General features: G+C 47.4%; 1 protein-coding gene across 1 annotated transcript; it reads right to left on the bottom strand.

Annotated features, from left to right (window-relative positions):
• Window positions 1-7,445: 7,445 nt before the first annotated feature.
• Window positions 7,446-14,849, bottom strand: PROK2 (prokineticin 2). The gene is made up of 3 exons (XM_050312932.1): window positions 14,766-14,849; window positions 10,957-11,082; window positions 7,446-8,386 (listed from the first exon to the last, which is right to left on the bottom strand). The coding sequence occupies exons 1-3, from the start codon at window positions 14,847-14,849 to the stop codon at window positions 8,261-8,263; spliced, it is 336 nt and encodes a 111-aa protein (XP_050168889.1). The 3' UTR covers window positions 7,446-8,260.
• Window positions 14,850-15,467: the final 618 nt, after the last annotated feature.

The raw sequence follows: 15,467 nt of genomic DNA, 5'->3' as shown, positions 1-15,467 counted from the left end.
AAGGGCAGGAATTTGGCGTAGTCTGACAGCAACAGTTGTTTCCTGGGGCTCTTTCTGGATGTGATACAGCTCCATCTCCAGAAGACTCCTCTGCCATATGCTGGAGAACTGCCCTGGGACACATTGTGTACAGCTCAGAGGAGAACAAAGGTGACATTTTCCCTCTCTTCCCAGAAAAGTATGCATGGAGTTTGGCTGGACCTGTGCTGCTTACCCCACACGGTTAAGCACAGTCACCTGGCTCCTTGGAGACACCTGCACTTGCTCAGAATTGCCAAGAAACCACCCTGAGGGAAGCGGCTCCAGAGAGAACAACAGACACAAATTGTCAGAATGTGATGTTAAGTATCACTTCATTAACTTAGGCTGCAGATTGGATCATTCTGTGCAGTATCAGAATACCCCAGAAACCTTATTAGATAGTTATGCTGCAAATCAAAAAATTATTAGAAACATGGCAGGGGGGCTCTTTTCTAATAGAGGTTCCCTAAAGTCCTCATTTTTTAGCACAGCTTCCTTTGTAGTTGCTCAAAACACTACACAGGCTACAATTAACTCTATTATGATAGGAACTAGGAAGCATTTCCCATGCTGTCATGTTCCTATGCTTCAGAATGTTATGAAGCATATGACATGCTGAGGAAATGGAGCCATCAGAGAAAGACCACCCGTGAAGATGGTCTCCTAAAAGCTGGTGCAGAGCCGTGCTGGGCTAGGGCTGTTACAGTGGACATCTTACCCCAAACCTCCTTTTATACTGGTGACCTCTGATGCCATGTCATTCAAGAAGGACCTTGTGTGGGGTAAATCCTTACTCATCCGTCGGTTGTAGAACTGGTGTGCTGACTTTCCAACTTCTGTGGCACTCTGACTTCCCCTAGAGCTGCTGATGCTGAGCATCTCTGAGCCTATATTCACTTGGTACAATTCATTAACTGCCCCACACTCCAGTACTTTGTCCAAAGAATGATTAATTATTCTTACTCACCTTTGTGCCACACACAACTACTGGTGGCAAGAGCAGAGCATTATCACGGGTGAACAATCGCTGACTACGCAAGCTTTCATCACTTAACTTTAAAGTCAAGCTCAGCCTTTCATGCAAGCTGTTGCATTTCTGTATTTCTATTCATTTTTAATGACCTCAGTACTTGCACTCTGTCTTTGATCTCGAGTCATGCATGGCTGTACTGTGGATGTATTTATTGGAAGGCCACTGTCTTCAGTGCTGCATTTTTCACATCTACCGTGACCAGGTTGATAGCACAAAGCACTTTGTGTAGGAGGCTTTCAAGTTCAAAGCTAGTCTTGCAAGGGCACAGGGAAGCTGTGAAGTCCCAGCTAATTTTAGGCAGGCATCACGGCACTAACAGTGTAGGCAGAAATCAAGAGATCGCCCCGTGAAGAGAAAGCCCATCCCAAAGTTTCTGAGTGTTATTTACTGGCGTGTCATTAAAAAAATAATCCTGTGTTTGTGTGAGGATGATTAACCATTGGAACAAATCATCCAGAGGAAAAAAAAAAATGGATCCTCCATCTGTGAGACGTGCAGCGTGAGCCTGCGCGCCTGCCCACGGCACACCTGCCCGGAGCCTGCTCCCTGCCCAGCCAGGGTCCCTGGGCTCAGCCCCAGCACAAAGGGAATTAAAAAAACCCAGAAATGCCACATAAACAGCAGTAAACAACCAGTAAACAGAACCCTCCCTGTGTCAGGGTGATTCACTCCTTTTGCTAACTGTTTTTAAACACCCATTTTACCATACCGTATAAATACCAGTGCTTGTCTCAGAAATTTTAGCAGAGGTAGAGCTAAAATGGCTTTGTCATTAAAGAGGGAAACACAGGAAGATTCAGAGGAAAGGCTGAAGTCTGGGTGCTTTCTGACAGTGAGAGAGAGGAATGATTTAGTGGAATATTACCTCACTGCATCGAACCACTCAATCTGTCCCCATCTGTCACCGCGCGCTTGCAGGAGGGTGATGGAAAGGAAACGCTTGAGCAGCTTGATAGTCAAGTAAATCAACTGGGCTTTTTCCTTTTCCTTTCCCTCCCTCATTAGGCCTCACACACTCACACCACACAGAAGGTGTCTCAGCGTGCTGTGCCAAGGGCAAGGGGACGGTCCCCTGGGCACCATGGGACTGCAGTGGCTCTGGGGCAGACAGACCAGCTCTGGGTGCCCCCAGGGTCAAAATGCCCTCAGGAGCCAGTTCCAGCAGCACTGCAGGAGACATCTGGGTGTGGAGGAAGGCGGATGAACAGGCAATATGTTCAGCCAAGCTGCAGTGTGACTAAAGGGGGAGAACATGGGCACCCGAGCCAAGGAACCAGCAGCATCACAGGCAGAGGTAAAGCTGGAGCCACGGTGTGAAAGGAAGGAGGGACGTGTTTGGGCTGAGCATCCCCAGAGTGCTTCCCAGCACAGTAATGAGGGATGCTGCAGAAGCTGGGCTGTGCAGGACCTGCCACAGGGCTGCTGGTGGGGACAGAGGTGTTGGTGATGATTTTCCTCACCAGTAGATCCTGAACTCGCAGCCAGACAGGCTTTTTCTTACTCTGTGTTTGTGCAATAGCTGTCTGAGCCTAAGTGCTGATGTAAACCAAATCCAAATAGTCGAAGGCTCTGTTGCAACGCTGAAAGGTTTGTTAGTGACTTTGGGAAGTTTAATGAAAGCTGGACAGGGAGGGAGCTGAAATTATGACACCACCACAGTCAGGAAGTTTTGCTGTTGGATTTGGAGGGGTGGTGGACCTTCCTGTCAAGGTTTCACCCATGAGAGAAGAAATTGGGGAGGAAAAAAATTAAAACCCTACTAATTTGACAGGATGTGGTGACATTTTTGGAAAGAGTGAGAATGCTTGCAGCTGCCTCTCCAGTGCCTTTCCCTCAGCTGGCCCTTCTGGCAGGTCCCATGGAAGAGATTGAGAGGTGTGCTCTGCTGCCTGGGCTCTCATGTAGCCTGGAGGAGTAAATAAAGGGTGATCCCAGTTTTGCACCCCCTAGAATTAATGTCTGCTTTGCTGGTTTGTGAACTCTTTGCAGCAAGAGCCACAGCTGCCTGTTTGTGTCGAAAAGAGCCCACAAATCTCTGCATGAAATGACACGAGTGCACTCACGTGCAAGAGAAAAAGTAAACAAAGCAGACCCATCTCTGCTTGCTGGGCTGGAACCAGGCCATATTTTTCAGTCCGCTTCTGCAGTGTGTTACAGCTCTGGGATTTACAAAACCACATTACATTTAAAACCAGATTTAATCCCTTCCATGTGTTGTGATGCTGTGTGGGGGTTTGGGAGACCTGGTGGGACTCCCAGTCAAGGAAGGAATAGGCTGCCCAAGCAGTGCAGTGCCACAAGAGTCCATGGGCCATCCTTTCTGTACCATCAGCTGGGATGCAATGCAAGGGCAGCAGTGCATCCCAGGACAGCAGTGCATCCCAGGACAGCTCAGGCTGCAGGGATGTGAGTACACGCTGCCTAAAGCTCAGAGAACTTGCCTTGTATGATCTGTGAGGTTTGTAGCCTTCCAGGGACAGGGACATGCCTGTAACATGCTGATACCTGGTGCCCTGGTGCAAAGGAGCATCAGCCTGGGATGCTGTGGGCACTCCTGGCACACAGTTATCACACACCCAGTACCCCAGGTAAACTGGGGGTTGCAGAGGACACTTTCTGTTATTTTGACACTGTGTGGGCCTTCATTTCCCCCCCACACTAAGGTGCATCACACTCAGACCTTTGGGAAACCCCTACCATGGGGGTGTTTGCAGGTGTGCTACATGGTCATACTGCTCATTCCTCCTCTCCTGCACACTTTGCTGTCACCCTGCACTGAACTCCTTGCCGTGAAACAAGCTGCCATCCATCCTCCCTGCAGTGCACCAGACTTCCTTGGCTTTAGCCCTTCACATTCAGCCTTTCCCAGCCCTGATGACCAGTCAGAGTGGCCCAAAAGCTGCCATCATCCCTTAGGGCAGACATGTCTAAGGCAACCTGCCCTGCCAAATCATTGAGATGTGTCCTACTGCATTGGGCTGGGTCTGCCCACACTCAAGATTCTCCTTGAGAAACAAGAGGTGATTTGCTTTATGTGCATTAAACTCATCTCCATTCCTGTGCTCAGAATTATTGATTAGTCTGACAGCTGTACCCCTGCTGGTTTGCTATTTCATATCTGTGTAACAGAGAAATGCACATTGATTTTGCTGTTATCAAAATCCTCTTGTATTTGCAGTCTTTTCTCTTCCTGCAATTTTCTAATTCCTTCTGGAAAACATGCTACACATTGTCAAGATCAAATTCCTGAGACATCTTGTTTAAATCAAGGGATCCTTAGCACCTTCTGTTTCTTTTGAATATCCATCTGTGCAGAAATAACAAACCAGAGAGCTATTGGGGCAGAGGGAGGCACTAGCAAGGACCTCATTCTGTGGTCAGACTTGCTGCTATCATACCTTTTTTTGGTGTATTGTGATGAGGTGCTGTGAATGAGTTGCTTAAAGAAGTAGCAAAATACCTCTTGACAAAACATGTTTTAGGGTCTCCTAACACACTAGACTTTTTGGGTAACGAGATTAGTGTTTCTAACCTATCTATAAAGAGATAAAGTCAAGCATAATCCCATTTACTTACCTCTAAACAGGTACATGTTCTTTCATTCTCTCCTCTCAGCCAGGAACACAACCTTCAGCCTTGCTTCAGTTAATCTCCTTTCACTTACTGGTCCTGTAAAACCAGGGGTTTCATTAAGGTGACCTCTCTCCTCAGTAAGGACCCATTCACATCTGGGTCCCCCTTTCCACACAACCAGAAGAATTTATTTTGTGTCACCTCCTCACTCAAAGACTTTGTAGCTTTTTTTTTTTTTTTTTTTTTAAGTGACAAAATTTCCCAGAGGGGAATTGTGGGCAGGAGAATGCAGATGAAGCTGAGCTTCAGCTGGGCTTTCTCCTGCTCAGCAGCAGAGCCTTCCCTGCAGCCCCCCAGGCTCACAGGTGTGTGCTGGCTCGGCCAGCTGTGCACCCGCAAACCCCAAACACCTTGCTTAACCTTCCCTAATAAGCCTGTAATCAAATTAAGGCAGCAGCTCATTATATGTGGCTGTGTGTTTTCCTGCAGTGGCCCTCTGCTGACCCAAAATCTGGTTATAAACATGGAAACTCCTCCAGTGTGGTGGGATATCAGCATTGTTCTATAGCATATCTGTAATATCAATATTCATATAATATTAAAAATTAATGCACATGTTTCTGTTAATAATTAATAATACTGCAATATTAATAAAATTAAACCAAACATTGGCACAGATCTCCTAAGTGGAGTGAATAAAGGAAAGTGTTTAAACCAGATCTTCTCTTCACGAACTCTGTGTACTGGGAAAGGAGGCTTTTCCCCCCCACCAGGGTGGTTCCAGGACTGCACAAGTTCTGTTCTCTTTTCTCATCTGATTTCTCCTACCAAGAGAAATCCCCTTCCCTTCTTCCTAGGCAGGTAGGAAAGTTATTCCTGGCCTGGGATTATTGCCAAGGTGATTCTGGAGCAAACCAAGCAGCACAGGGGACTGCAGAAAAGTTTTCATGGCAGGGTTGGCTTGAGGCTGACCACCTTTTCCATCAGTCATCTTGAGTCATTTGCTGTCCTCCTTAAGTCAAAAGCTGGGTCCAGGGAAAAGCAGAGGGGCATGCATGGCCATTTACACTTTGAAATGCTTCTTGTGGCCACTGGTTTGCCTATTATCACTGTAAAGCAAAGGTGAAAGGTTCCCTCTCAGCCCCTTCCACTGCAGAAGGAAATTAAAGGGACTTTGCATGTGCTTGGGTGAGGAAATCTCCCCTAGGATGGGAGAAAAGATAATTGATTAGGACAGACTTCAGGAAATAATTGGGATGCAAAAGCTTAATCTTCCTTCCAAAATGATCTCTCAAATCAACTAACCTTCATTGTGAGTGTCAATTAATGAAAATTAAATTACTAAAAGGGGAATCGTAATAATTATTGCCAAGTGGATATAGTGGGGATGTAGGACAGTGAGGTTTTGCCTTTGGCTCTCCTACGTCAGCAGGGAAGCTGTGGAGAAGCCCCTCGAGGACAAGTATGGAATAAGGTCTCTCTCGAAGCTGCAGCTTTCAAATGCCCTGTCCAGGAGCATCTGCAGGACATGAGAACTTCCACCTGCTCTAGATGGTGTGAACTTTGAACTCATGTAATTGGGGCTGTTCTCATTACCCAGATAAATGCTTAATCCCACAAGTTAATTGGCACAAATTACAACTGCAAAGTTTCTCTGCTCTGGTCTGATGAACTCTCCTAGGAGTTCAGTTTGGCAGGTCTGAGGCAGTCCTCAGATATAACTGTCCACTCATTTACAATGATACAAACCAGGGTTACTGCCTTCAGAGGAGTCACTGGTGATTTATGCCAGTGGGAGATGAGGAGCAGGGCTGGTGTTTCCTACTACGGTTCATCTTTTGTGCTTTGGTTAAAAGAAAAAAATGGAGCAAGAGATGGGGCACATCTATTTTCCTTCTCAATTTTCCCTTGAGTGTAAATTGAAGTCCATGGTGTTAAGGTTATTCTATAGTGCTAGACTCAGACTCCCAGTGTGTTCTGCCTCTGCAGGCTGAGACTGTGTGGGTGCACAGGGTATTTGGGGAGTGGAAGTGGTAGGATCAGGTTTGGGGGTTGTTCTTAAACCCAGGTTATGGAAATTTCTGCAGGGCTTACATGTGGCTGCATTGGCATGGGAATGAACTGGTCTTTCCCCAGCACAGTCCAGTATAGAGGCATTGGAGTGGGTGCCCTGGGTTGGGCTCTCCTGAGCAATCCCGTCCGTCAAAATGTTTATTTTTCTAACATGTGCAGGATCCACGAGGATCTGGCAAAACAACTAGTCCAGTTGTTCCTTGCTGTCTCCTCAGGGAGGCTGTGGGGCCTCCTCTCTAAGTAATACAGGTCTTTGCCTTGATACAAGTGTGCCAACTTCTCCAGTCCCCCCACCGCCACCATCAGCAAAGCACTGATTGTTGAAAGATGAATGACTTCACTTTTCCAGTTCCAGCATATGTTTGCATGTCTGAGAGCAAGAAACGTGTGAATCTCACACAAACTATTGGAATTCCAGCTCTGGGGACTGACAAGTAAATATGAAGTCACACAGTATTTCATAGAAAACCCACAAATCTTATGTTTGCTGAGCTAAAGTTGCTCCTTTGAGGCATGTGCCAAGAAAAACCTCTCATATTAGTTACACCAAGATTCCTCCATCGTCTAAGACTGCAGCTTGATTGAGGAGTTCATGCCTTGTAAAATCCAAGTTTCCCTAAAAGCAGCCAGAGGCACATAATCTTTTGCTAAGCTATCCGTAAGGAGCTCTGCTAGCTTGGTGAATCGAGTATGGGATAACAGATTACACTGAATAAAAATGAAAAACCACAATGACAAAATAATGTTATAATATTAAAATAAATCAAATCATATACTGCCATTATTCTGATACAGAATTTTTACACAGCAAATTTGATACATATACAAGAAGTCAGGCAGCCCATTACAATAAACTCCAGGGTTCCTTTTCTTTTAATATAAACTACATCTTAATACATAGTTTGAGATGATCAGGTAGTTTTACACCAATTCAGGTAACAACAGCTTCTCATCTTAAAATACTAAAATAACAAAATCTTTTAATGCTTTGAATATTGAAATGCTTTGGTTCCACCTGCCACTTTTAAAAAGTGTAAAAACTACATCTATGGGTTAAACCTTTTTTCCTAGAGGTGTGCCTAACTTACAAATACAGTTATATTAATAAAGATACGAAATGCAATGTAAATACAGTTTTTTGGCAACCATCATATGCTTCACACTATGCACTTATTCAACTCTCAGTTCAATTCAGGTATTCCAGAGTGTAAAAATGTGGCCAAAATTTTCCAAAACTGACAATAAACTTGGATGTTTTCATTCTGGGTTTAAGCTGGAACCATGAAGACCATGAAATGGTTCAGAAATGGTTAAGCCCCTGCTCTCAGAAAGAAGATTTCCTTTAGCAGATGTCACTTTGCTACCCCAAAATAAAAGCACCTGCCACTGCGAGTCTCTCCTGAAAACCTTGGCCACAGCAGCACGGCATCCCATCTCCTGTTGATGTTGGTGAGGCAGGAAAGTGTGGTGAAGGGTTTCCCCATGGCAAGTACCTTATTCATCACAACAACGAGAAAATGAGAATAGCGAGTGGCTCGTTCCAGCCCGGAACAGCTCCTGCTAAAAGAAGACGTCCTCTTTCCTGAAGTCCAGCACACACTTGAATTTGCCGGGGGAAGTCCGTAGGCAGGCGAGGCCCGGCAGGCACGGGCAGGTGTGGTGCATCCGCCGCCCGGAGAAGGGAACCTGGGCACAAAGAGCACAGACATCAGGGACAGGGAGCACTGTGGATGGATTCAGAGGAACAGTGGGAATACAGGGAATGCTGTCCCACTCCCTCCCTCCGCAGCTGGAGATCCCCACGAGCTGCGGCTCAGGGGTGGGGAGCAGATGAGAAAGCCAAGCCCATTGTACACCCTGGTCAAGCCACAGCTAAGGGCAAAATGTTAAAGTCATGGTGCTGTGTGGATCTACATCTGTGACACATGTTCTCCATTTACTCCCATTTCATAAAGGAGTCTGTTGTGAAACGACAGTGGCCTTCAGCATCACATTTTGTGGTGTCACTGTGCAGGGGTTTCTGTTTGTTCCAATTCCTGCCTTGTCACATGGCACAGAGCAGGACCCGGGAACCTTGGGATCCTGTGGTGGTCAGGCTGGAAGGGACCTCTGGAGGTCACCTCGTCTGACCTTCCTTGGAGCAGGATCCTTTTCACCGCAGGGCAGAGGTTTCTCATTTCATCCCACCCTCCTCCAGCCACGCTGCGCTGCAGGGAGCACATATGGACTGCATTAGACAAATTTAACCGTGCCATGATGTGCACATGCACTGACACTCTTCAACAACTTGATCACAAGCTCTTCCTTTTACAGAAGCCGAGCAGGGCAGTGCAGTGGGACGTGGCTGGGAACTGCGGTGCTGCCAGCTGGCAACACACTCTGAGCATCCCAAACACACCCTCCACAGCCCCTCTGCTTCAGCGTGAGCAGAGAGCCCACCAACCACAGGTGCTGAGAACTCCCCATGGCAATCAAACCTATCAGGTGCCCATGCACAGCACTGCAGCAAAACCCACATCCTGAGCTCTCAGCCTTCCAACAGCTCAGGTGATTTATTCAAAACATTACAGTTGCTGCAAGGAAACGTTACTTCCAGTGGGACTCCCACGCTGCACAACCTCACCTGCCTAGTCCTGCCTCAAACCCTGCCTGGTCCTGCCTCAAAATGCCAGCTGGGACTGCTAATGGCATAAATCCATCGCCATCTAGTTGCTGAGAAGGAAACTAGAAGGTGGAACTCCAACTGCCAGCCATCTCCTCCAGGGCATCTCCAGGCTCCTCTAGAGGTCCATGAGGTGTCATGGTCATGCTAGTGCCTGCTTTTGACCTGTCCTGCAGCCAAATGAAAGGTTTTGGTGATCAGGGCACCCAGCTGCTCCCTGTCCAAATATTTAAGGGGGAGGAACCATTGAATAAACACTCCATCCTTTAAAATACCTCATTTTGCATACTATGGTAAATCAATTTGCTTTATGTTTGTCAGAAAGAGCAGTGGGGTGAGGAATCTAAATCTAAAATTAACCTCATAAAGCTTATAAACATCAGTGCCTGACTAAGTCTGGGGTGGACAGACATCTTCTCTGATTGTAATTATGCAGGCAATCAGCTTAAAATATATCACACAGTATAAGTTATTGCCCAATAGCAATAAGCTCATAAAAAACCCTAGAAGACAATTTCTCTTATCCTGACTCTTGGTAGTGTAAAGACCCCTTACAAGAAAAACCTGCTACATTACGTGGTAAAAATGAACATATCACAGCAGAAAATTTAAAAATTTAACTGTAACAGAACATAGCCTTGAACTTCTTAAAACTGAGAAAGTAAACCGTAGATACTGAGATGTCAGGCATTGGATGTAACAGTGAGAAAGGCAGTTAACTAGCTGCACATTTATAATCTGAATTTATTGCCTTGATATCTTCCTGTTGTGATGACTGTTGGGCCAAGCTCTTCCCTGAGGATGGCTCTGCAGAACACCAGGTTCTCAACCTCCCTGGTAATATCCCATTCAGTCTTTTATATTACTCTTAAATAAACAGCTTTTTTTCATACTGCATATAATATACATAATTACACAGCCTTAAATAAACCTACTTGTTAAAGTCATTACCTTAATAATTCATGTATCATCTAATAATGCACTCAAATGTAACTAATATTATTTATATGTGTGTATATATATATACATACATATATATTTGAAATTAATGGGTAGAGTAGAAGAGAGAGGAGTCTGTAGTGAGTTTCCTCAAGTCCAAGCATGTGTGAACACCTTCTCCATGGCTTCTCAATGCACCAGGAGCCCCAATACCGGCTGGTGACATTTTTATGCTTGTGATAGGATCTTGTCCACTTCCACTGGGGGCAGTGACATCTGCTACATTCCCGCTCCCACGAGCAAGAATTGGCAGGGTTGGGCTTGGGAGCCGCTAACGCTGTCTCAGATCACGTAACAGAACAAAACAGCAACAACAAACTAATAAGGAAACAATCTGGAAAGCGTGTAGTGCTTTCATCCTCTGATTCTCTCCTGCATAATTCTGACAGTAATGTATTTCCTTACGTAGGTGCCTTCAGCGCCATCTCCACACAGCTGCAGATGGCTGGGAATGGTAAGGGATGGGACGTCTCCCTGCCCATTCACCACGCGCAGTTTTTATGCAACGTGACGTGCAGCCCAGGATATTCCTGCTCCTTTCTACCCTGCCAGCTCAGGCCCCACAGCACCCCCCACCCCACCACGAGGTACTTACTCGGTGACTCAAGGGATGGCACTCCTCTCCCAGGTTTCCCATGGGCGTGCACATCCGCAGGCTGCGGATCCACAGGCTGACCGCGCAGCACATCCCGCCGCCGCACTGCTGGTCTCGGTCGCAGGCCTGGAGTTCAATACAGCGTCAGGTAAATGAAGTGAATAATTAATATATTCCAGAAATAGGACAGATCAGGTGCTCAAGAGCTGCCTCTGACACCCCACAAGTTACCATGGCTCGTTAAGGCTGAATAATGAGATCTAAGGCTGATTTGCAATACTTGTGTCTCCTACAGATCTGAATGTACAGGCTCCTGGAGCTGAGCCCAGGTCGTTTAAAGCCAGGACCACACATGGAGCTGCTCAGGGCCAAATCCAGGACTGCCGGTGATTTGTAGTCCCAAGTTCTGAGCACTGATGGACCACGGCATGTGTCTGCTTGCTTTCCCAGATCGGCACCCGAGTGAGCTCAGGCAGGACCAAGGACCAACCACGCTAAACCTCTCACCAAAACAGTCACCCAAGCAGTCTATGAAGCTAAGATGGGAAATCAACCATTAATTTAATGACTTTTAAGTAACTACTCCTTCTAGTTTCTTATGATAATATCATAGGGTTGAGTGCCTTTACAAGACTGCGTGATAGTTTTGTAAGAGAAGTCCAAGTGGAAGTAGCTAAAATAGAAGTTTAAATACGGATTCTGTGGTTGTTATCTAGAATTACATGTAACTAAAAGAGGTCTTAAGAAAAGGTTTGCCTAAGCATCCACATCCAAAAAATGCTGCTGTGGTTGCATTCCCCTCCAGGGGAGGGAAAACATATTTTAGCCACTTACCCAATACAGCTTAGATAAGCACAAACCAAAATTCAAACTAGTGGGTATGTTTCAAAAACCACAAACCATGAAGAGCAATTGACACAGTAGGCTTTGAAAACAAGTTACTGCACATCTTTCAGCTACTTTTTAATCAAAAGCTTATCAGGCTTTTTATTATATGAATTTAATGCAAAAACCAGTCTCCTTTCTCTGATGGGAAATGCCCTTAGTTGAAGGTTCTGATTACACCCCAAACGAAAGCTTAATTAGCTCACTGCTCTTGGTGTCTAACACCAGCAGTGAATGACCAAAGGCACTGGCCAGCACTACGTAAACGGGCAGCTCATAAAAATGTACGTAAAAGATGATAACAGCACTGGGGAAGACGCATATCAGAATAAACATTCTCTTGAGGGACAAGCTTACAGATCTGTCCTTGGGATTTACGTGAGGAATGCCTTTACGCTGTACTCTGCTGGGTAGATATTGCACTGGTTTGACCAGCAGAAGCCAGATCAAAATACATATGTGAAGATCAGCCAGAAGCTTAGGAAGAAGCTGTTGCCTGAGGATAAAGTTATTAAATAGTGTGTGTGATCCAAACAGCTCCTAAACACACAGCTCTGTGCTACAGGTGAGCCCAAACACAAAAATATTTACTTGCAAGACTAATAAGGCCATAAAACTACCACTAGAGCCTGCCAGATAGATAATGTTCACTTTCTGACCTCTCTCTTACAACATAAATAAATAAATAAATAAATAAGCACTCTAAGGATCTAATTATGCCCTAGTGAAAAAAAACAAAGAAAATGCAAGTCCAGTGATTTTGGCTGCCCTCGGCACACTGGTGTCCACTGCTCAGCTGGAGTCACAGGCTTTGCTGTTTCTCACCAGTCAGCTCCTGACTCCCTTTTTTTTCCTCAGTTGTGTATCTCAAACCCCATCCATCTTCATGGGACTGGTCCTGGAGTGAAGCACCACTCAGTTGAAAAACACACCTGGCTATGTCCTAGCAAACAAGGGTCTCAATGTCCTTGCTGAACAATTTCCTCCTAAAACTCACACACATATATTTACATCTGGCAGAGCTTTTCAGGCTCCCTTTCCAAAAATGTATGACAAGTTTTGAAAATATTCAACCCAAACACTCCTGCCCACACCTTATCTGCAATGTGTAATTCATACTGCTTGCTCCTAATCTTCCCAGGACACCACACCAACACCCCATTTAAACAGAGTTTTGCGGAAAATCGGCTCAAGAATATTTCCCAGGTGAAATGCCAGCTGCAAAGGTAACCAGAGTCAGCACTAGAACCACCACTGAAGTGAGGAAAGTTTGAATCAAGTCCTTAAATTGCAAAGGAAAAGCACCTTGCAGGCTCAAAGGATGGGGACACAAACACCTACGTCAGTTCTCATCTGAGATTTGCCCGTTCATCAGCAGCCAAAAATGCATCAAAGTGATTTAAGCAGAAATGCTCTGCAATAGTTAATAAAGTAACATTTTCTAGTTCTGCTCTGTTTTAACTTTTTGAATCTGCTTCATCCTTGATCTATTATTCAGTGCCTCACAATTACTTTATTGGATGGATCAATTATCTTAAAAAGGTGTAGCCACAACTCTCGTAACAGATAAACTGCTCCTCCATTGCTGGGAATATTTCTGCTTAAAAGAAACTTGAAATGATCAAATATTAAAAAATTACTTCACATTGTCTGCTCTAAAAGATAATCAGTCCTGGTAACTGATCTGACTTCTAGAGAAATGCCCACAAGCTGTTTCAGGGACTTTAGTGGACCAGACAGGGAGTCTGGACAGCCACGGAGAAATCAGCTGCTGCGAGTACAACTTCTGATGGTTACAAAAGACATGTAAACTCTCGAAGGAATGCAACTACTCAGTTATTAATCCAAAGCAAACACTTAAAAAAAAAAAATCATTTTACTTAAGAGTGATGCAATGCTTTGGGTTAAATAACCTCTTTGGGAAAAGAAATATTTCCACAACCAAAGTAAATCTCGAGCCTAAAATCAACAACAACAAAAACAGAGATTCGTTTGCAAGGGGTGGCTATCGAGGGGAAAAAGCAACATAGTCATACTCAAAGAAACGAAAGGAAAAAAGCAACATTTTGTGATGATTGCAATCCTGCCCTGTACGTGGAGGGACTGGAGGAGCTGCAGGAAGTTGGGGTGCACAGTGAGCAGTGAAGTGCCCCCATCCAGAGCCTCCCAGGACAGCTTTGGGGGTGACTGGGGCTGAATGGAGGGTGATAAGAGACAGCTCCAGCCCTGGAAAATCAGCTGGAATCTCTGCATGCTCCCGGACCAGCCTGGAGACAACCCCTCACTGAGTCCAGGCATCCCTCACCCCAAAGGGGCAGACCTCACGCTATGTCATCCGTCATCCCAGAGACCCACAAGTCCTGATATCACCCACCGCAGAGAGACTGGCATATCCTGGCATCCCTCACTCCAGAGAGACCCCCAAGCTTTGATGACACTTGGTCCAGTGAGCCCCGCAGCTCCGGGCATCCCTCATCCCAGAAGGACGCCACGTCTCGGTGTCACTTATCCCAGACGGACCCCCAAGCCCTGGCATCGCCTGGCACAGCTCTCCCTCCCACGTCCTGCTTACCACTTATCCCAGAGAGACCCTGGGATAAGTGATACTGGCATCCATCACCCTTCGCGAGACCCCTCCGCCCTGACATCCCTGATGCCGGACAGACCCCCGAGTGCCGGCAGCGCTCACCCAGAAAGACCATCTCCGGGCATCCTCACCGGCACAGCGTCCCCCTCTCTGCCGGCATCCCTCATCCCGGGAAATCCCCTGCAGTCCCGCTATCACTCACCGCGCACAGACCCCCGAATCCCGTCCCCGCTGCCGCGACGGAGCCCTCCCTCCCGCGCAGCCCCGGCCCGCCCCAGCCCTCCCGGTGCCGGTGCCGGTCCCGTCGGTGCCGTCGGTGCCGAGCGGCGGCGCTCACCCCGGTGATGACGGCGCCGTGCCCCGCGGCCACGAGCAGCGCCAGCAGCAGCAGCAGCAGCGGCAGCGGCGGGAGGCTCCGCATGGTGCGGTGGCGGCCCCGGCGCTCCCCGCGGGCGCGGTGCGGCGCAGCGGAGCCGGGCGCGGCGGCCGCCCCGGCGTTATAAAGCCCGGCCGTGAGTCACCCCCGCCCGGCAGCACCGCGGCCGCGGGGCGCCAGCGCACACACCGCGCCCAGGTGCGGGGAGAGGGGGGCACCGGAGGAGGGCAGCCCACGGCGGGGGGGGACACATCCCACAGTACGTCTGGAGGACATCCCACAGCCTGCTGGGGACGTCCCAGGGCTGGACGGGGGGACATCGCACGGCAAGTCTAGGGGAACATCCCAAGGCTGGCTGGGGGACGTCCCACAGCACGTTGCAGACGTCCCAAAGAGGGTCTGGGGGAATATTCCAGGGCTGCAGGGGAACATCCCACAGCATTTTGGGGACGTGTTCCTGGGGGCATTCCACAGCAAGTGTTGGGGGACAACCTAAGGCTGGCTACGAGGCATCCCGCAGCAGGTCTGGGGGAACGTTCCAGGGCTGCAGGGGAACATCCCACAGCATTTTGGGGACATCCCAGGGCTTGCTGGACACATCCCACAGCAGGTTGTGTGCTGCACACAGCAAGTCCAGGGGGGATCCTGCAGCAGGATGGGGGA

The sequence above is a fragment of the Myiozetetes cayanensis genome, unplaced genomic scaffold (assembly GCF_022539395.1).
Source record: "Myiozetetes cayanensis isolate MyiCay16 unplaced genomic scaffold, myiCay2020 scf18, whole genome shotgun sequence".
NCBI classification, from domain to species: Eukaryota; Metazoa; Chordata; class Aves; order Passeriformes; family Tyrannidae; genus Myiozetetes; species Myiozetetes cayanensis.
Note: the sequence above shows the minus strand (reverse complement) of the source record. Positions and strands in the feature narration are given on the sequence as shown.